We start from the raw sequence: 22,247 nt of genomic DNA on the forward strand, positions 1-22,247 counted from the left end.
GATTAAAAAAATAATAAAAATACAAATCTACATTTTTGGAATGCATTTAACAATATTTGTAAAAAATTTTAAAATGACCTTTTTTTATAGGTTAAAAAAAAACTGAAGAATATATTTAAAAAATATGTTAAAATATGTATATATTTTTAAAATACATTCTTCTGATTTTTTTTAACCTATAAAAAAAAAAAAAAAAGTAATTTTAACATATTTGTAAATGCATTCCAAAAATGTAAATGTTAAAATGAGTTTTATATGTTAAAAAAAAAAAATCTGAAGAATATATTAAAAAATAAATAAATGTTTTAAAATATAAATATTTTTTAAATATATTCTTCAGATTTTCTTTGCATATAAAATAAGTCATTTTAACATTTTTTTTAACACAGATTTGTAAAAGTATTCCAAAAATGTAGATTTGTAATTTTTAAAGACATACAGTATATTTGAAATGTATTTTTAAAAATATTTTACATATATTTTATAATAAAAATGCATTTCAACATGAGATATAGATATATAGAGATCTGACAGCCCAAATCCTGATGGAAATGGCAAGAGAAATCAGGAGGTAAACCATAATACATTTTCTGTATAGAACAATGGGGGGTTCATCTATGACCATGATGAATACAAATTAAATAATAGATTGTTTTCTTTAATTTTTGAAACCAATAATTATATTTCTAGCTTTGGGGGGGGGGGGGGTGGAACAGAATAATACACTGCTAAGCATCTTATCCTATCGCCCACCCCCATATATTGATAAAAGGGATGAAAAACTCATATTTTCAGTGCAGGCCTATACCACCATGTAAAGCTTCAGTGCCGGTTCACATATATATGGGTTGGATGCAGTTTGAACCGCATCCAATATACATGACATGTGAATAACATTGCTTCCTATGGTGCCTGTTCACATACACTATATTGCCAAACATATTGGGCCTGCCCTCCAAATCATGTGATTCAGGTGTTCCAATCACCTCCATGGACACAGGTGAATACAATCAAGCCCCTAGTCATGCAGACTGCTTCTACAAACATTTGTGAAAGAATGGGTCGCTCTCAGGAGCTCAGTGACTCCAAGCGTGGTCCCTTGATAGGTTGCCACCTGTGCAATAAGTCCATCCGTGACATTTCCTGGCTACTAAATATTCCACGCTCAACTGTTAGTGGGATTATAACAAAGTGGAAGCAACTGGGAACAACAGCGATTCAACCACCAAGTGGTAGGCCACGTCACATGACAGCGGGGTCAGCGCATGCTGAAGCACACAGTGCGCAGAAGTCACCAACTGTCTGCAGAGTCAATAGCTGAAGACCTCCAAACTTGGTGTGGCCTTCAGATTAGCACAACAGCTTCATGGAATGGGTTTCCATGGTCGAGCAGCTGCGAGCACATCCCAATCCTGATCAGCTGCCGGCACCACATCCCAACCCTGACCCGCTGCCGACAGCACATCCCAACCCTGACCAGCTGCCGACAGCACATCCCCGACCAGCTGCCGACAGCACATCCCCGACCAGCTGCTAACAGCACATACTAACCCTGACCCACTGCCGACAGCACATCCCCGATCAGCTGCCGACAGCACATCCCCGACCAGCTGCTAACCACACATTCCAACCTGACCCGCTGCCGACAGCACATTCCAGCCCTGACCCGCTGCCGACAGCACATTCCAGCCCTGACCCGCTGCCGACAGCACATTCCAGCCCTGACCCGCTGCCGACAGCACATCTCAACCCTGGCCCGCTCCCAACAGCACATCCCAACCCTGGCCCGCTGCCAACAGCACATGTGATTCCTGGCCTTGATCAGCTCCCTATTTTCCACAATTCTGAAATATTGTGTTTTGAAATCACATTATCATGTTAAGGGAGACCGGGTGAAGATGGACGTGGTGGGGGAGCCGGAGGGATCTGTTTGCAGGTACGTCAGTCATAATGTGCTAGTATACAGTGGGCTAAACCCGCAGGAGACAGTTTACTTTTTGCGGCGGTTTACTACCGCTTTAAAGGAACACGATCAGCCGCCATACTCTACTCCTCTCCACCCCTTAGCATGAATTGGCTCCCTCTTATCTCACCCCACCTACGTACATAATATGGTGGATTTTTAATAAGAAAGCCCAGCACTAGCTCTGCACTCGCCTGTTGCTGTTGCAGATAGTTTCCTATAGGGGCATGCTTCTCTTCTGAGTCTGATATCCTGCTATTCAGTACATACAAGTCAGCCTGGGGGTCAGGTGGCTTTGCTGGCACCTTCTCATCACCTAATGGCTGCTAGTAATAAAAATTCCCCAAATAAAGACAAGTAAAAAAAAAAATCAAACCTGGTATATTTCAGTCCCCAACATAATAGGTACAAGAACACTATGCTTCCTTTAATGTCACTCCTGAATCGCACACTGATGGAGCTGCAAAAGGTCTATTTCTGCTAAGTAGCAGCAAACTCATGCAAAGAATGGGCCTAATCCGTGACATGATCCTGGCTCCTTCTGCAACTGGAAGGCTCGGTTCACACTGCTGCGACTCGGGAGACCCCAGGTCGTGTGACGTGAAATCCCATGTCAGTCAATGAGAGCCATCTTAATTAGAACTACTGAAGTCGCTCCAACTTTAGAAAAAGTTCCTGTACTACTTCAAGGTGACTTCTATCCGACTTGTGCCCATAGACTTTAATGGAAGTCGCCTCCAAGTCATATTCTCACGTATATTTATGTGATATGGATGTGACATTACAGGAAGATTACCCAGGCATTCCTTGAAAGTTGCTTCAGAGTCGCTTCAAAGTAGTACTCAAGTTGCCTGGCAAAGGCGCACTTTCTGGTCGCAGTAGTGTGAACCAAGATTTAGAAAAGTTTCCTGTCAAGGCGACTTCTGACTTGTGCCCATAGACTTTAATGGAAGTCTCCTCCAAGTGGGATCCTCATCTATATTGATGTGATTTGGATCCGACATTACAGGAAGATTACCCAGGCATTCCCTGAAAGCTGCTTCACAGTCGCTTCAACTTAGTACTCAAGTTGCCTGGCAAAGTCGCACTTTCAGGTCACGGTAGTGTGAACCCCATGAAATCCCATGTTAGCCAATGAGAGTGGTCCTAATTAGAATTACTGAAGTCGCTCCGACTTTAGGCTCGGTTCACACTGCCGCGACTTAGGATCCGATGTGTGAGACGCCAAGTTGCATAACACATGAAACCCCATGTTAGCCAATGAGAGCCGTCTTAATTAGCACTACTGAAGTCACTCCAACTTTAGAAATGGTTCCTGGACTACTTCAAGGCGACTTCTATCAGACTTGTGCCCATAGACTTTAATAGAAGTCGCCTCCATGTAGGATCCTCAGCTATATTGATATGATTAGGATCCAACATTACAGGAAGATTTCCCAGGCATTCCCTGAAAGTCGCTTTAAAGTAGTACTCAAGTTGCCCGGCAAAGTCGCAATTTCAGGTCGCAGTAGTGTGAACCAAGACTTAGAAAAGATTCCTGTACTACTTCAAGGAGACTTCTACCCGCTTGTGCCCATAGACTTTAATGGAAGTCGCCTCCAAGTAGGATCCTCATCTATATTGATGTGATTTGGATCCGACATTACAGGAATATTACCCAGGCATTCCCTGAAAATCGCTTAAAAGATGCTTCAAAGTAGTACTCAAATTGCCCAGCAAAGTCGCAGTGCAAGTTGTGCGACTTTCAGGTCGCAGTAGTGTGAACCAAGACCGAATGCCATGCCATGGCTAAAGGTGGATGATAAAATTTTACCGCCCCAGTTGTGTGCGCCTACTCAGCAGTCACAACCTAAACCCAGAGCCTCTCGTTCCCTGTGAGACCTTAGGTGTGAGGTCAGAGAAGATTTCTTTGAAAACCGTTTCCCACACTCCGAACACAAATATGGCCGATCACCTGTGTGTGTCCTTTGATGTGGAATCAGATGGGCTCTCTGCGTAAAGCTCTCACCACATTCGGGGCAGGAAAATGGCTTCTCCCCCGTGTGAAGTCGTTCGTGTTTGGCAAGAAGCGATTTTTCAGAAAAACACTTTCCGCACTCAGAACATGAATACGGTTTCTCCCCGGTGTGGCTTCGCTGGTGTTTAATCAGAAGCTCCTTCCAAGAGTAACATTTCCCGCACTCCGAACATGAAAATGGTTTCTCTCCCGTGTGAGTCCTTTCGTGGGCAATGAGAGTGGCTCTCAGGGAAAAACATTTCCCGCACTCCGAACAGGAATAAGGCTTCTCCCCCGTGTGAACCTTTTCGTGTCGGATGAGAGTGTATTTCCGCGAAAAACATTCTCCGCACTCGGAGCAAGAAAACGGCTTCTCTCCGGAGTGAGTTCTCTGGTGCGATATAAGGTGGACTCTCTGGTTAAAGGACTTTCCGCATTCCGGACAGGAAAACGGCTTCTCGGCCGTGTGAGTCCTCTGGTGCGTAGCAAGGTTGGATTTTTCAGTGAAACACTTCCTGCACTCTGAGCAGGAATATGGCTTCTCCCCTGTGTGAGTCCTCTGGTGCGCAATGAGTTTTGCTCTCCTGGGAAAACATTTCCCGCACACAGAGCACGGAAAGGTCTCACCACCTCTAGTTGCTGCAAGGCGAGTGACGGGAGGGGATTGATCGAGAAAGCTCTCCCCATGTGTGGAAGGGTCCAATGACAGATCTGCACTGGGAAGGTCGGGACGGAGAGTTGGGGTTGTCTGGATGTTTGCCGTATCTTTGGATGTGATGTCATCGACTTCTATTTCATCATCTGGAGAGACATTGAGACACTTCTCTGTGTTGTGCTTTCTGTATCGCCCATCTGGAGGAAATGACAGATCAATGGGAACAGAGCAGGTTAGAGGTACGTATAGGAACACTCCGCACATCCTAAGCCACATCATTTCACAGGCCTCCAGGTTATTATCCGTATTCACTGCACAGAATGGTGGCATTCACTATTGGAACCTGATGGAGAGTGGTGCCCTACCCTTAGGCTCCTTCACACCCACATTCCCTGTAATCCTAACACTAACCTCCCCATGTGACCTCAATACCAACCCTTCCTGTAACCCCAACACTCCCTGTAACCCCAACATCAACCCCCCCCATGTGACAAACACCAACATTCCCTGTAACCCCAACACTAACCCTCCCCACGTGACCTCATCACCAACATTCCCTATAACCTCAACACCAACCCCCCCCCCCATGTGACCTCAACACCAACGCCCCACATGTGACTTCAACACCAACATTCCCTGTAACCTCAACACCAACATTCCCTGTAACCTCAACACTAACCCCCCTATGTGACCTCAACACCAACATTCCCTGTAACCCTAACACCAACCCCCCATGTGACCTCAACCCCCAACACTCCCTGTAACCCCAACACCAACCCCCCATGTGACCACAAAACCAACATTCCCTGTAACCCGAACACCAACCCCCCCCCCATGTGACCTCAACTCCAACATTCCCTGTAACCCTAACACCAACCCCCCCATGTGACCTCAACATAAAAAAACCCCTGTAACCCTAACACCAAACCCCCCCATGTGACCTCAAAACCAACATTCCGTGTAACCCCAACACTAATCCTCCCCATGTGACCTCATCACCAACATTCCCTATAACCTCAACACCAACCCCCCCCATGTGACCTCAACACCAACATTCCCTGTAACCTCAACACTAACCCCCCCATGTGACCTCAACACCAACATTCCCTGTAACCCTAACACCAACCCCCCATGTGACCTCATCACCAACATTCCCTGCAATCCCAACCCCCCCGTGTGACCTCAACACAAACCCCCTCATGTGACAAACACCAACATTCCCTGTAACCCTAACACCAACCCCCCCATGTGACCTCAACACCAACATTCCCTGTAACCCCAACACTAACCCCCCCATGTACCTCATCACCAATATTCCCTGTAACCTCAACACCAACTCCCCCCATGTGACCTCAACCCCAACTCCCCCCATGTGACCTCAACCCCAACTCCCCCCATGTGACCTCAACCCCAACCCCCCCATGTGACCCCAACACTAATCCTCCCCGTAACCCAACACTGACCCTCCCCGTAACCCCAACACTGACCCTCCCTGTAACCCCAACACTGACCCTCCCTGTAACCCCAACACTAACACTAACAGAAGCAATAGATGAGCCATTTCAGTTCATCATGCACATGTTTGTGCGCGCATGCAGACGGGCACACGCATTCCAATTAGCATGCACACTTGGCGCCCAGTGGCCTATTTAAACTGGTCCGTCATTATGAGCAGTTGCTGAATGGTCTCCAGCTTGTTCCTGTGACCTGATCTGCTGTACCTGCTTACCTGTGGATGACCCGGCTTGTCCTTCGCTTCTGGTCTGGTAAATATGTCACATTTTAACAGCCGCTTTTTTTCCTGGATGAACACAATGAGTGATCGGTACCAATCACTCACTGTGTTCATTCATTCATAACTGAAGCATAGTAAACTTTTTTTTGGGTGGGGGGCTGCCAGGTTGGCTGTATAGGGCCCCGTGGTTTCTAACAGAAGCCCTGGCTGTGTGAGCCAATGAAAAGTAGGAGACCAGGACAGCAGTTGCTGTTTACCTCCCGGCCTATGGCCAGATGGCGGCCGGCAAAATCCTTCAGCGTTCCGGGTGGACGCCATATGGCGTCCTCCCGGGCATGCGCAGTTTACGCGCCTGCAGAGCCGCGCAGTTTGTCACCGGCCGTGTACCTCGGACACGGCCGATAACAGATCTGAGTACCGGCCCTGTTGCCGGTACCATCTGACCAATCACAGCAGGTCACATGACAGTTGTATACAATGGATGGCTTCATTCATGCTCTCCATTGTATACTAGTGTGCCTAGCTGTGAATGGTCACAGCAATCACATGCACAAGCTGGGCCAATCACAGCCCAGCTGTGTCATGTGATTAGCCGTGGCCAAATCACAGCTAAGCACAAAAAAAACAAAACAAAAAAAGCCCTGAATGAATCGATGTCATTCAGGTAAATGCTTGCTTATAGCAAAGTAATTCTTTGCTATAAGCAAATTGTGTAAAAAAAAAAAAAAAAAATCAAGTTACACTTATGGTAACGTCTTTTCCAGTAGTCTTTCAGGACAGCACCTTGAGAGACCTCGGCTCCTCCCCACCTGAGGAAACACCTCCACCCAACATAAAAAATTCTCCACTCCCCTCCGACTTCAGTTCATAAATCGTACCTCCGGTCACCTGGGGAGACACAACATGAGACAACATGACCGCAATAAAACATTCTCACGTAACCAAATATCAACACTGGGTGGGCAATCAGTGCTGTCCTGAAAGACTACTGGAAAAGACGTTACCGTAAGTGTAACTTGATTTTTTCCCTTTCGTCTTTCAGGACAGCACCTTGAGAGGATAAGCGAGTACTCACCCATCGGGCGGGCCAACTGCTTGCAAGACTTTACGCCCAAAGGCCTGATCCTGCACCGGAGACCAGGTCGAGCCTGTAATGCCTTACAAAAGTGTCATAGCTGGACCAGGTAGCCGCCCTGCAGATTTGTCCTGGGGAAGCCCCCGCCAGCTCCACCTGGGTAGTTGCTACCACTTGGGTGGAATGTGCCCTGATCCCCTCCTGGGGCCTCTAGGCCTTCTGCGCGGTATGCTCCCGTAATTGCCAGTTTCAACCATCTGGCTAGTGTCCTTCTAGAAGCTTTCTTGCCCCTCCTGGCCCCTGTGAAAGAAACAAAAAAGGATTCTGTGCTCCTAAACCCTTTTGTCTTTTCAAGGTACAGGAGCACACACCTTCTGACATCCAAAAAATTAAGTTTCTCCTGAACTTCCCCAACCGGGTTAGGAAAAAATGAGGGTAGCACTATATCCTGCTCCCTCTGGAATCTCTGGGCCACCTTTGGAATGAAGGATGGGTCCGGTCTCAACACCACTCTATCCGGAAAAATCTGTAGATAGGGGGCTGTAACAGTAAGGGCCTCCAGCTCACATACCCTCCTTGCTGTGGTAATTGCCACTAAAAAGGCCATCTTAATAGTAAGGTCCCTTATCGGGCAGGACTCCAGGGGCTCGAACGGGGCCTTAATCCACGCTCCCAGCACCTTGGCTAAGTCCCACCCTGGAAAAGGCCCCGACCTCGGAGGCCTCTGCTTCGCTAGGGCCTTAAAAAATCTCCCTACCAGCGCTTCCCTGGCTAAGAGCATTTCCAAGAATACGCTGAGGGCCAAAACCTGGCCCTTGAGCGTGCTGACAGCCCCTTGTCCGCCCCTGCTTGCAGGAACTCCAATACTGAGACCATGCTATGGGTCGCTACTGACACCCTATCGCACCAGGCCGTAAAGCAACCCCAGACCCTGTTATAAATGGCCTGAGTCTCCTCCTTTCTACTGGACAGCAACATCGTCACCAGCCTGGTTAAAAACCCCTTAGCTAAAAGGAGCTGCAGCTCAGAAACCAGGCCGATAGCATCAGTCTCTCCAACCTGGGGCATAGGACCGTCCCCTGCATCAGCAGATCCTTCCTTGGCGGCAATTCCCAGGGCGTGTGTGTGGCTAAGCTCTTTAGGGTAGCAAACCACGCTCGCCGCGGCCAAAAGGGGGCGATCAAGATGAGCGAGGTTTTTTTCTGTCCGGAATTTTCTTAACACTAGGGGGAGTAAGGGGACCGGGGGGAAAGCGTAGCACAGCGGGTAGTCCCACCTCTGTCCTAACGTATCCACCGCTAATGACCAGTCCCCACAGCTCAGGGAGAAGAACCTTGGGACTCTTTTGTTCCTCCCTGAGGCGAAGAGATCTATGTCCAGGGACCCCCATCTCTGTATGATCGCCTGAAAAACCTCCGTGTTCAGGGCCCACTCTGATTCTCTGAGCAGAGTCCTGCTCAGGAAGTCTGTCTTCCGATTTAATTCTCCCTTTAGGTGTACCGCAGACAGGGAAGCTAGGTTCCTCTCTGCCCAGGATAGAACCAATGCTGCTAGGGATCCGAGAGCCCTGCTCCTTGTCCCCCCGTCTGTTGATGTATGCTACTGCTGTAGCATTGTCCGTCAAGACCCGTACATGCTGGCCCCTGATCCTGTCTTGGAAAGAGCGGAGAGCCTCTCCTACTGCCCTCAACTCTCTCCAATTCGAGGATTCTCTCCTCTCTACAGAGGACCACTCCCCCTGAACCACTAAATCTCCCAGGTGGGCTCCCCACCCAAGAGCGCTGGCATCCGTCGTGACTTTCCTGGTCACGGAGAAACACCACAACAGCCCCTGGGTCACGTTGGACGATTTCCTCCACCACCACAGAGACCTCTTCACACTGGGGGGAACAAGTACCTGGTCCTCCAAGGATTGAATCCTTTTGTCCCAAGTCCTCAGAATCCACAGCTGGAGGGGACGCAGATGGAAACCCGCCCACTGCACTGCTGGGATGGAAGATGTCAGCAACCCCAGCACCGACATGGCCTGCCTCACTGTTACCGACCTACTCCCCTGTAACAAAGTGACCCCTGCGTCTAATTTGGTAACCTTTTCTGGAGTTAAGAAGGTCCTCTGCCTTACAGAATCCAGAATGTATCCCAAGTAAACCGCTCTTTGGGTGGGCACCAAAACAGGACTTTTCCAGGTTCAAAAGCCACCCTAGGTTTTCCAGATGACCCCTTACTGTGGCAATGTTCTGCCGCAGCTGGGACTCTGAGTCTGCGAAGAGAAGCAGGTCGTCCAAGTAGGCTATTACCGCAATCCCCTTCATGTGGATGGGAACCAGAGCCTCTGTCAGAATTTTTGTGAACACCCTCGGCAAGGAAGACAGTCCGAATGGTAGAGCTCTGAACTGCCAATGCCGTATTCCTGCTTCCCCCTGCACCGCCAACCTGAGAAAACGTTGCGGGGGTTCCGCGATGGGCACGTGAAGGTATGCGTCCCTTAAATCTATCGAGGCCATAAACGTCCCTGGTGGGAGTAGTGTTTTGACCGTGAAAATGGAGTCCATACGGAACCTCCTGTATCGCACCACCGTTTAGGGGCTTCAGGTTCAGAATCAGCCGGAACGCCCCCGACTGCTTCTGAATCATGAACACGTGGGAATAAAATCCTTTCCCCTTTTCCTCCTCCGGGACCTTGGTGATGACTCTCTGGTCCTCCAGATCCCTTAGTGCGCCCATTAGGGCCGAGGCCCTCGCCGGGCCCCTTGGCTGGGCTGTCACAAAGAATCTTCCTGGTGGCGGCTCTACGAACTCCAGCCGGTAACCCCTTCTGATGATATCTAGAATAAAGGGGCTGGCAACCGCTACTTCCCACTGTGGGAGAAAGGCCGCCAATCTTCCTCCCACAGGAGGAATCAAGTCACCTTGGCTTCTGGGGCTGCTCAGGAGGGCGAAAAATCGCCCCTCCCCTCCCTCTCTGCCCCCACGACCTACTCTGTCTTTCTGGCCTGAGGTTCTGTCTCTTGGCTGGGCGAACCTTTCGCGTCCCTCCCTCCTGCAACTTCCTTTTAAGGGGGAAGGACTTTTTCCTATCCGCCGTCCGGTCTAGAATCTCCTCCAACCCTGGTCCGAACAGGAAATCTCCCGTAAAGGGGATGCCACAAAATCTCACCTTTGATGCGATATCACCCTGCCAAGTCTTCAACCACAGAGCTCTCCTAGCAGAGTTCGTCAGGGCTGCTGACCTGGCCCCCAGCCTTACTGACTCTGCGGACGCATCCGCGATAAACCCCACACCCTGTAACAGGGTCTCGAAAGAAGCCAAGATCTTTTTTTTAGGGGAGTCTGCTACAATATGGGCCTGTAACTGTGTCAACCAATATTCAAGGTTTCTGGCCACGACAGGTGTGGCCATGGTAGGCTTCAAGTTGGACAGGTTTGAATCCCAAACCTTCTTGAGGAGAGATTCCGCTCTCCTGACCAGTAAATCCGGCAAGACCCCCATATCCTCAAATGCTAGGTCCGTCCTCCTCGCTGTTTGAGAAAAAGCTGCGTCGAGTTTGGGGTTTTTATTCCACACAGCCTCCGGATCCTCACTAAATGGGAACCTCCTTTTCAAAGTTCTAGAAAAGAAGGGTTTCCTTTCCGGATCCTGCCACTCTTTTTTGATGGTATCCACCAAAATATCATGTACAGGAAACACTCGGTGCCTTTGTTCCTCCAACCGGATACATTTGATCGTGCAGGGACAAGGTCTTAACCTCCTCCTTGATGTCTAGGGTCTCGTAAATAGCCCCTAAGAGGTCATTAACCTCCTCTAGGGACAGTTTGTACCGTGAGGGACCCCTACCCTCACCTGATGGGCCCTCCCCAGCAGACTCCTCCTCCGACTGGGAATCCTCCAAAGGCCCTTCGTCCTCTTCTGCTAAGAGGAGTTCTCTGCTCCGACCTACTACCACCGGGGGGGGGGGGCACGGTGTGGCTTGGGGAACGGCTAACCTTTCCATAAGGTTTTTAAAAGAGTCGAAGGTGCTGGCCAGTTCCTTCACTGACCTGACTAAGTCACCCTGCTCTGGCCTCTCTTCCTTTACCAACCCTTCTATACACGGGCCGCAAAGAACCTTCCTCCAGGAGTCTTAAAATTTCTTTGTAGGATGGGCATCCGCACTTAGGCTCCTGATATTTCAGCTTTGCCTGGGCCTTGCCCTGAAAAACACAAGAGGGCAGAAAGGAAGCCTAACACCCACCGCCATAGCCTAACCCCCCCCCCTTCCCTAGCAGGCCTTAAGGGCCTGACCCCTCCACAGACCCCCTACCCTGCCCATGAAGACCCTCACCACCAGAGCGTCCGGGAATGCCCCAGGAGCTAGGGGCCACCAGGTAGGGGAGGACTCCTCCGAGTCACCTTACCTGTGAATAGCTGGTGCTGGCATCCCCTTGGTCTCGGTGCCTCTGACATCCTTCTCAGGAGGGTGGTGCTGGCCTGTCCCGCAGGCTGTTCCGCATCGCACCACCTTTTGAATTTCGCGGGCCGTGGTGCCAGGGCTTCGACCGGAAGCGGAAGCCGTGGCCCTGGGAGAAGCCCCGCCCCTTCCGCCGGAAACCACCGTCCCCCAATGTCCGGCCCGGCAAGCTTCACAGCCTGCCAGCATGGGAAGGAGCAGGACTCCTCCCCGGTCCTCACCACGGCTGCCCCGACAATTCGCCGGAGGGGGTTGGGGGGCAAGAGCAGGTACGTGCCGTTCCCTGTCCCCCAGGGTGCACGCCCACTGCACGGCAGCCAGCCCAGGGAGGATCGCAGCCGGACGCTCCGGCCTTCACTCCTGGCTGCCCGGAGCCTCACAGCCGGCTCTCCGACCCTCGGCTCCCCTGCCTGCCTACCTGACAGCACCTAGCGCTTCCTCACGTGTCTCCCCACCGGAGAAAACACCTGAACTGAGGTCGGAGTGGAGTGGAGAACTTTTTATGTTGGGTGGAGGTGTTTCCTCAGGTGGGGAAGAGCCGAGGTCTCTCAAGTTGCTGTCCTGAAAGACGAAAGGGGAAAAATACAACTTCAAAAAACTCGCCATGCCTCTTATGAAGTACGTTGGACTGTCTACTTTGCAAAAAAGGGGTCATTTGGGGGATATCTGTAATTATTCTGACATTCTTGGACCTCAAGAAATTAGATTGTCAGTACTTCAAGATTGATCAATTTTCAGATATTTCCCATAGTTTGTGAACTCTATAACTTTCCTACAAACTACATCCTAATTTGGGTTATTTTCACCAAAGACATGTAGTAGAATACATCTTGGCCTAAATTTATGAAGAACAATTATTTATTTGCAAACTTTTATAACAAAAACAAAGAAAAACGTGGGTTTTTTTTTTCCCACAATTTAGTTTTTTTTGTTAATTTAGCAAAAAATAAAAACCCCAGTGGTGATTAAATACCACTAAAAGAAAGCTCTAGTTGTGTGAAGAAAATGATAAAATTTTAGTTTGGGTACAATGTTGTATGACCGCGCAATTGTCATTCAAAGTGTGACAGCGCTGAAACCTGAAATGGCCTGGGCAGGAAGGGGGTAAAAGTGCCAGGTATGGAAATGGTTAAACAAAGGGCCAGTGTACTGTCCATCAGACTTTAGGAGGGCCAGTGGGTGCAGAAAATGCCTCGGGCTTGCTGGTCAGTGGGAGCAAAAAAATTACATAGCGCTTGTGGTCAGAAGGAGGAGGAATAGTGCCCCATCGTTGGTATCAGTGGAAAGAATAGTGCCCCATCGTTGGTATCAGTGGAAAGAATAGTGCCTCATCGTTGGTGTCAGTGGAGGGAATAGTACCCCATCGTTGGTATCAGTGGGAAGAATAGTACCCCATCGTTGGTATCAGTGGGAAGAATAGTACCCCATTGTTGGTATCAGTGGGAAGAATAGTACCCCATTGTTGGTATCAGTGGGAAGAATAGTACCCCATTGTTGGTATCAGTGGGAAGAATAGTACCCCATTGTTGGTATCAGTGGGAAGAATAGTACCCCATTGTTGGTATCAGTGGGAAGAATAGTACCCCATTGTTGGTATCAGTGGGAGGAATAGTGCCCCATCATTGGTAATAGTGGGAAGAATAGTGCCCCATTGATGGTATTAGTGGGTGTAATAGTGCTCCATCTTTGATGTCAGTGGGAGGAATAATGTTCAGACGTGGAAGGAAAAATGCCCCACTGTTGACGTCAGTGAGAGGAATTATGCCCCACTGTTGGCGTTTTTGGAAAGAAGGATGCCTCATCATTGGTGTCAGTAGGAGAAAATAATGCCTTGTATCAATGAGAGGAATAGTGCCCAAGGGACGCATAAAGGCAAGCAGAGGGCCACATCCGGCTCTTCGGGCCACAGTTTGGTGACCACAGCCCCAATGCATAGAACCTTCAGAACCATTTCAAGCCCTGAGTAGTGATTTGGCTTTTAAACATGTTGGATGTTTAAATTCCTTTTGTGATTTGGACTCCTATCTTTTGATCTTTTGGTATGGCGCTCTTCCCGGTTGACGTGTGCTTTGATTCAAGGAGGATCTGGGAGCCCTTTCTGGATTTAGTATTTATTCCTCACCTGGGCTGATCTCTGGAGGGATCTCCTCCTCCTTACATCGATTATCCATCACATAGGGATCTTCGGCTTCCTCTTTAACTTCAACTTTCACAACAATCAAACTTTCATCCTGAATATTGCAAAGTGACAGTAAATTATTAATAAGTTAGTAAATGATGAATTACTCAGACTACACAGATGGCCACACTTAGTGAGAGTTGGCGCAAAATTAGATGTCCACAATTAGGTCCATAGTTCCACGGGGGGGGGGGGGGGGGGGGGGGGGGGTTTGTGAAAGGTAAAAAGGGGCACGATGGAGGGGAGGGGGAGAGGGGGACAAGGGCCACTTGGTGGATCCAGTAGGAGGACCACGAAATGGTTAGTACCTCAAGGCAGCCTCCAAAGTAAAGCAGAGGCAGATCTCCAATGTCACATGTAAAGAAGGAATGAAAGAAGGCGCAACGGAATTCAGCCTATTCTGTCATTCCTTTTTTACACAGATGGCCACCAGTTACTGAACATAAATTAAACACACAGAATAGTCTGAACAAAGCACAACTGATATTTTATATGACTTCATATCCCGTCTACCTGATCCTCCTTAGGGATCTCCTGACCTTCCTGTGTGGAGTCCCGGGAATACAGAGTACGGGGACATCTCTCTGGTGGATTCCCATTACTGGATCCATCTACCTAATGGTGGTGAGGGATGGTGGGACCTTCCTGTGTGGAGTCCCGGGAATACAGAGGACGGGGACATCTCTCTGGTGGGTTCCCATTACTGGATCCATCTACCGGATGGTGGTGAGGGATGTTGTGACCTTCCCGTGTGGAGTCCTGGGAATACAGAGGACAGGGACATGTCTCTGGTGGGTTCCCATTACTGGATCCATCTACCTGATGGTGGTGAGGGATGGTGGGACCTTCCTGTGTGGAGTCCATGGAATACAGACGACGGGGACATCTCTCTGGTGGGTTCCCATTACTGGATCCATCTGTAGGAAACACACATTTTAAAGCCCATTTGAAGATAAAACAAAAGATGGGCAGAAACATTTGCCCAACGTTTATTTTCAAGTGCATTTTTTGGGAGAAAAAAATGACACAAACCACAATACATAACCCTATTTGTTTTGTAAAATATAAAGAGTGATATTACACTGAGTAAATTGATACCAAACATGTCACACTTTAAAATTGCGCACACCCGTGCAACTGCGACCAACGGTGTAAATTGTACTATTCATAGGTGACGTTTTAAAAGCCTTTACAGATTAGCACTTTAGATTTACAGAGGAGGTCTGGCGTTAGAATTACTGCCCTTGATCTGATGATCACAACGATACTTCACGTGTGTGGGATGATCATGGTTTGCATGCGTGCGGGACCATCCAGCATTCTTATTCATTCTTGTTGCCGGAGGTTGCCATTATGTTGAAGCCCAGAGCATGCACTTTGCTATAGGAAATTCTCTCCCTCTCCTTGGTTTCAAAAACTATACTATATTCAATAAAAATCTGTACATTTCCAGCCTTGATTGTATGTCTTAGCTCCGTTAGAGGGGAAGGTTGACAGAAGCTTTACAGTGCTGAAGTTCAACGGCTGGCAATGAGGGAGAATAGAGGGCTTGTTAGGGAGATAAGACACTATCCCTGGTGGCAAGGCAGAGGACAGGAAACGCCGCTGACAGGGCAGAGGACAGGGGCACAGCTCCTTCTCCCATCCCTGCACTGCACACAGCCTGGGTACAAGCAGCTGAGCTCCACCTCCCCACAATGCATTAATTGGATCAGTATAGTGCCAGGCTAGGGCAGCAAAATATCAGATTAGGGCAGTATAGTGGAAGGTTAGGGTTGGCTTTGAGGGGCACAACTAAACTATGGGGGGGCATTGCCAACCCCCTGCACCCTCCTAGATCAGGCAATGTTGGCTGGTTTATTACTCACCTGTGTTGATCTCTAGAGCAACTCCCTCCTCTTTAATCCTTGTATGTCCTTCTTCCTCCTCCTCAACTTTGAAGTCCTCCTGAACGGATCTGGTGTCTCCAGGGTCTGTGAATAAAAATGAGAGTGAAGCCCCCTGTACTGAGCTGCATGAGAGACCCCAGAGAGTGTGTGTGGAGGGAGACTGGTCACGTTTCAATGACATGATGTGACGAGGAGAGCCGGAGTCTAATAGAGGCTGATGGCTCCTGACCCCCCCACTGGGCACATACTGTCCCCCCATTACTGTCTACTGACAGAGGAGGGGGGAGAAGAAGAGATTGTTGTAGTGACTGAACAAGGAGGATCTGGGACTCTTCTCTGGATTTAGAGTTTATTCCTCACCTGTGCTGATCTCTGGGAGGCATCTCCTTCTCCTTACATGGCTCATAGCCAGAGTCTAATAGAGGCTGATGGTTCCTGACCCCCCCACCGGGCACATACTGCCCCCCCCATTACTGTCTACTGACAGAGGAGGGGGGAGAAGAAGAGATGGTTGTAGTGACTGAACAAGGAGGATCTGGGACTCTTCTCTGGATTTAGTGTTTATTCCTCACCTGTGCTGATCACTGGAGGGATCTCCTCCTCCTTACATGGACCATCACCCATCATATATGACCGTTCTAGATCTTCTTTAACCATCACTTTAAACACATTTTCACCCTGAAGAACAAGTGTAAATAGTGCATGCTCTTAGATCTAGTAGATCTCTGCAACAATCATATAGAAACATTATTCTTAATCTCATCTACCTGATCCACCTGAGGGATCTCCTGATGTTCCTGTTTGGAAGGCCGGGCATACAGAGGACGGGGACATCTCTCTGGTGGGTTCCCATTACTGGATCCATCTGTAGAAAATACACACACTGACTGAATACATTGGGGTGATTCAATGCAGCATCTAAGAACAGATTTCTGCTGGTACTACACAGTAAAAAAAAAAAAAGAAAAAAAAAAAAAAGGTCCTGCACCAAATTCAAATACGCCACGCTACACCTCGATTGCTGTGACCCGAAGGCCAATGGAGAACCAGCCCTGGTGAGGACAGCGCTGGACCCCTGAGTCTCTGTAGCTGCTCACTTTTCATTTTTGGTAAGCATGGCTGAAAAACCTCTGAGTGAATGGGGCTACACCACAACAGGTCGAAGGTTAAAAGATATTGCCTCCTCACCACCTGTCAAACACCCTCTGAAAAGCAATATACCCTTGATTGCTTTTCAGAGGGGTGGCAATAATAGCCTCACGTGCGAATGAGCATTTACAAGAAATGAAAGTCTGCTCTTACCCAGTGATGTGAGGGGCGACTGGTTCTCCATCATGACGTCCTCATGTTCTTCTTAAAACGCTCACTCCTCTGAACGTCTGGGTTAGAATATAAAAAGAATACTCTGGTTTAGAAAAATCAAGCTGCCTTCATCCCCCCATCATGATTCCTCCCCCTATCTATGGTTTGCCCCAAGGCTTTATTTCTCAGAGAATGGGTGCAGGATCTCCCACATTCTGAGTCACCCTTTTCTCCACCCACTACCCACCTCTGAGTACTGTCCCTTGTCCCCACCTCCTACCCACCTCCGAATACTGTCCCTTGTCTCCACCCACTACCCACCTATGAGTACTGTCCCTTGTCTCCACCCACCTCTGATTACTGCCCGTTGTCTACACCCACTACCCACCTCCAAGTACTGTCCCTTGTCACTACCCCTTACCCACCCATGAGTATTGTCCCTTGTCTCCACCCCTTACCCACCCCTGAGTACTATCCCTTGTCACCACCCCTGAGTATTGTCCCTTGTCTCCACCCCCCTACCCACATCCAAGTACTTTCCCTTGTCTCCACCCACTACCCACCTCTGAGTACTGTCCCTCATCTCCACCCACTACCCACCTCCGAGTACTGTCCCTTATCTCCACCCACTACTCACCTCCGAGTACTGTCCCTCATCGCCACCCACCTCCAAGTACTGTCCCTCATCTCCACCCACTACTCACCTCCGAGTACTGTCCCTCATCGCCACCCACTACTCACCTCCAAGCACTGTCCCTTGTCTCCACCCCATACCCACGACTGAGTACTGTCCCTTGTCTCCACCCCATACCCACCACTGAGTACTGTCCCTTGTCACTACCCCTTACCCACCTACGAGTACTGTCCTTTGTCACTACCCTTACCCACCCCTGAGTACTGTCCCTTGTAACCACCCCTTATCCACCCTTGAGTACTGTCCCTTGTCTCCTCCCCCCTACCCACCTCTGAGTATGGTCCCTTGTCTACACCCACTACCCAACTCCGAGTACTGTCCCTTGTCTCCACCTGCTACCCACCTCCGAGTACTGTCCCTTGTCTCCACCTGCTACCCACCTCCGAGCACTGTCCCTTGTCTCCACCTGCTACCCACCTCCGAGTACTGTCCCTTGTCTCCACCCGCTACCCACTTCCACATACTGTCCCTTGTCTCCACCCACCTCCGAGTACTGTCCCTTGTCTCCACCTGCTACCCACCTCCGAGCACTGTCCCTTGTCTCCACCTTCTACCCACCTCCGAGCACTGTCCCTTGTCTCCACCCGCTACCCACTTCCACATACTGTCCCTTGTCTCCACCCACCTCCGAGTACTGTCCCTTGTCTCCACCTGCTACCCACCTCCGAGCACTGTCCCTTGTCTCCACCTGCTACATACCTCCGAGTACTGTCCCTTGTCTCCACCCGCTACCCACTTCCACATACTGTCCCTTGTCTCCACCCACCTCCGAGTACTGTCCCTTGTCTCCACCCACTACCCACATCCGAGTACTGTCCCTTCTCTATACCTACTACCCACCTATAAGTACTGTCCCTTGTCTCCATCCCCCTACCCACCTCTGAGTACTGTCCCTTGTCTCCACCCGCTATCCATCTCCGAGTACTATCCCACGTCTCCACCCCATACCCATGGCTGAGTACTGTCCCTTGTCACCACCCCTTACCCACCTCCGAGTACTGTCCCTTGTCTCCACCCACTACCCACCTCCGAGTACTGTCCCTTGTCTTCACCCACTACCCACCTCCTAGTACTGTCCCTGGTCTCCACTTGCTATCCATCTCCGAGTACTGTCCCTCGTTTCCACCCCATACCCATCACTGAGTACTGTCCCTTGTCACCACCCCTTACCCACCTCTGAGTACTGTCCCTTTTAAAGACTACAGAACCAAGTATCATTTTATGGTGTTAAATTTGTGTGGAATTTGTTGATAACAACAAGAAAAGCAATGAAATAGGTCCCCTGCAGCCAGCAACAACAGATCCCCCCAACAACAATACCCCCCGGCAGCATCAACAGATCTCCCAGCAGCCAGCATCAATAAACCCTCCAGCAGCCAGCAACAACAAACCCCTCCCTCAACAGTATATCTCTCCCAGTAACCATAGATCCCCCCACAAGCAACTATAAACCCCCCAGCATCAATAGACCCTCCCTCAACAATAGGTTTCTCCAAGCAACCATAGATCCACCCTCAGCAACAATAGAACCCCCATGGAAAAATAGATGCCCTCCAGCAACAATAGATCCTTCAGCAGTCAGCATCAATAAACCTTCCAGCACACCCCAGTACCCCTTACCATTACATACATTCAGTGGTGGAGGTTCCCGCTGCAAAAAAAAAAAAAAGTTACACCCAAGCATGCAACATCACCCCCAAAAAAAATTTGAGCCACCCCGACATATACGCACATACAACACAAACGTACACATCAAGGCGCCTACACGTGAAATCATGGATTGTGATACATGTTACATATCGTCACACACGCCGTAGTGAGAGCAATAATTCTGGCACCAGACCTCCCCCGTAACTCTAAAGTGATGACCTGTAGGGGCTTTGAAGCGTCACCTATAGAAAATATAAAGTACTGAAGTTTGTCGCCATTTCACAGGCGCATGCAAATTTTAAGTTCAGCATGTTGGGTATCTATTTACTTGCGCATCCCCATCTTTTATACTTTACCAAATATTTGGGTCATCTATTGCATTTGTTTGCCCTACAATTCACTTTAGTGTGTTTTTCACCTTTCCCATAATATCGTGTGACGTAAACAAAAATTGGAACTACTGCTAATTTATTCTCAAAGGGTGTCTGCTTTCAGAAAATAGGTCAGGTTTTGGGAGGTTTTCGTGTAATCTTCAAGCCTAAAATAATTAAAAATTAAAAAAAAAATAAAATAAAAAAAAATGCAAAAACGGCTCTGGCAGCGAAAGCGTTAAGTAATTTTATTGCCCAAAAATTATGATTTGTTTTACACGCAAGGGAAAAAAAAATTTACTCTGGTGCCAAACGGGTTAAAAACACAAAACGGGGTCCTCGCAGGCTATGGGCTGAGGTTCTCTGTCCATTGAGGAAATCAGATGCAAACATTCGGGACAGCCGGGCCAATCCTAATTCACCCGGAGAGCGTCACAACAGTACACCGAACCGCATTCGTGGCTATATAGGAATTCCTATTGGCCAGGTGAGCCTTCCTCTCAAAAAACACTTTTTCCACAAAGCCTGCAGAAATCACACCCTGACATATAGGGGGGGGGGGGGGGGCAAGGGGACATAATCTCCCCCCCATCCAGTCCACACAGAGGGCTGGGACCCCCTTTTCTTATATAAAAAAAAATAAAATAAATATATATATTATTAATAATATTATTTTTATAATTATTACCTCCTCCTCACTGGACACACACTCTCCAGTCTCACACCCCCACCAGCTGCTGCTGCTGCAAATTGAGAACAATTCTGTCTGCTATGCTGGGTTGTTTCAGCTGGGCTACAAGAAAATGGCGCCCAGCTCTAGAGCACAAACCCTACTTAAAGAGCAAACAGGCCCCGCCCACCTACGACCCCCTACGCTAGAGGACAAATCCTTTGTCACCACCTTTTCCTGGCAGCAGCCATTTTCTTGTAGTCCAAAGTGTCCCATGATTAAAAAGAAAAATTGTATCATAATTTCATTTAATAACAGTTCTTTATACATCATCTTATTTCAGAAAAATATCTTTATTTTGAATTTGTAAATATTATTGATGTAGTCCTTGTTTATATCTGAAGCACTAGACGTGTCTCTAGAAGCAGAGGGGGCTGGTGGCCATTTTGTTGTAGTCAATTTTTTTTTTTGTTCTTCCTTCTCACATCATGGTGATTGGTTAGATAAGTTCCCACAGGAAGGGGCCATGAATAGAATTAGGTGGGAGCCTCACACATCACAGACAAGACAAGAAATACCAAGAAAATGGCAGCCTAGGAGTGTAGAGCTTCCATCAATGTTGGCATCCCCGCGTGTGTTTGGTGAGGAGAAGGTAATATGGTCTTCTTATTATGAGAGGAGCGGGGTCCCAAACTGGACTGGGTGGTGGAGGGGTCTTAGGCTGGACTGGGTGGTGGAGGGGTCCCAGACTGGACTGGGTGGTGGAGGGGTCTTAGGCTGGACTGGGTGGTGGAGGGGTCCCAGACTGGACTGGGTGGTGGAGGGGTCCCTTTTTTTTGGTCCCTGGTAATACGTGACCAGAGAATTTGGCATTTAACGCAGGAATGGTCGCCGGATTGTGCATCAGCCGTAGGATTGCCACGATGTACCAGAATGACTTTTTACACTGCGGCTGAGCAGCCATGATTAGGGGAAGGAGGGACTTTTTTTTTTGAAAGCTAAATTTGAGGAATTCAGCTGCTTTGTAAAAAAGAAAAAAAATATGAAGGAGTTAAGTCCAAGGAGGTGCATGACACCTCCTGGACTTAGCTCTGTTATTTATATTTGACGGGTTTTGTTCTGGTGGGAATTACAATCAGGGCTGTGAGAGACGGGATAGAGGCACACAGAGCAGCTATGCCCACCGCTCCTTTCTGCTGCCCATTCACAGAAACCTTTGTATTTTGTGAATGTGTTCATATAATACAAAGTCTTCTGTGATTGGGCAGAGGGAGGGCCGGGCATAGCAGATACCCTAATCCCTGTATACACCGTGCCCATATTATGCAGTCCATGTTTCAAGTACATTCTACTGGTGGTCAGTCGAAAAAGCCCCCCCAGATCATTGGTGGTCAGCTGCTTAAAGCTGATTTTCAGGAATTCAGCTCCTTCGTAAAACGTGAAGGCACACTAGGAGTTAAGTCCAGCGAGGTGCATGAAAAAAAATTAAATAGAGTCATTTTTGCCTTAATGTCAATAGGGAGCGTTTTTGCATTAGAGTCAATGGAATGTGGTTTTTGCATTGGAGTCAATGGGACGTGATTTTACATTGGAGTTAATAGGATGTGATTTTGCATTGAA

General features: G+C 48.6%; 2 protein-coding genes across 4 annotated transcripts in view; one reads left to right on the plus strand and one right to left on the minus strand.

Moving 5' to 3' along the window:
- LOC149466311 (uncharacterized) overlaps window positions 1-22,247 on the plus strand; it is a 137,086-nt gene that overhangs the window by 98,912 nt on the left and 15,927 nt on the right. Inside the window, 1 exon segment of the mRNA XM_089672992.1 lies at window positions 4,114-4,128. Within this exon segment, the coding sequence (XP_089529118.1) occupies window positions 4,114-4,128 (15 nt within the window).
- On the minus strand, window positions 638-20,763 carry LOC149466313 (uncharacterized). Of its 3 annotated transcripts, none has more exons than XM_089672961.1 (9): window positions 20,646-20,763; window positions 19,567-19,587; window positions 17,243-17,319; window positions 16,708-16,805; window positions 16,513-16,618; window positions 15,920-16,024; window positions 14,871-14,968; window positions 13,995-14,103; window positions 638-4,811 (listed from the first exon to the last, which is right to left on the minus strand). In XM_089672961.1, the coding sequence occupies exons 3-9, from the start codon at window positions 17,274-17,276 to the stop codon at window positions 3,799-3,801; spliced, it is 1,563 nt and encodes a 520-aa protein (XP_089529087.1). In that variant the 5' UTR covers window positions 17,277-17,319; window positions 19,567-19,587; window positions 20,646-20,763; the 3' UTR covers window positions 638-3,798. The 3 variants fall into 3 exon arrangements, with proteins under 3 accessions (XP_089529087.1, XP_089529086.1, XP_089529085.1); XM_089672960.1 differs by having other exon boundaries at window positions 19,557-19,587; window positions 20,646-20,759; XM_089672959.1 differs by lacking the exon at window positions 19,567-19,587 and having other exon boundaries at window positions 20,646-20,756.

This window comes from Staurois parvus, unplaced genomic scaffold (assembly GCF_062004578.1).
Source record: "Staurois parvus isolate SC_StPar_1 unplaced genomic scaffold, SC_StPar_1.0 ptg000132l, whole genome shotgun sequence".
NCBI classification, from domain to species: domain Eukaryota; kingdom Metazoa; phylum Chordata; class Amphibia; order Anura; family Ranidae; genus Staurois; species Staurois parvus.

Coding starts and splice junctions, on each gene's coding strand:
- LOC149466313 (XM_089672961.1), bottom strand. CDS start 17,276: ATGATGGAGAACCAGTCGCCCCTCACATCACTGG. Junction 16,806..17,242: donor GTCGCCCCTCACATCACTGG/GTAAGAGCAGAC, acceptor TATTTTCTACAG/ATGGATCCAGTAATGGGAAC. Junction 14,969..15,919: donor TGCTCTAGAGATCAACACAG/GTGAGTAATAAA, acceptor TGTTTCCTACAG/ATGGATCCAGTAATGGGAAC.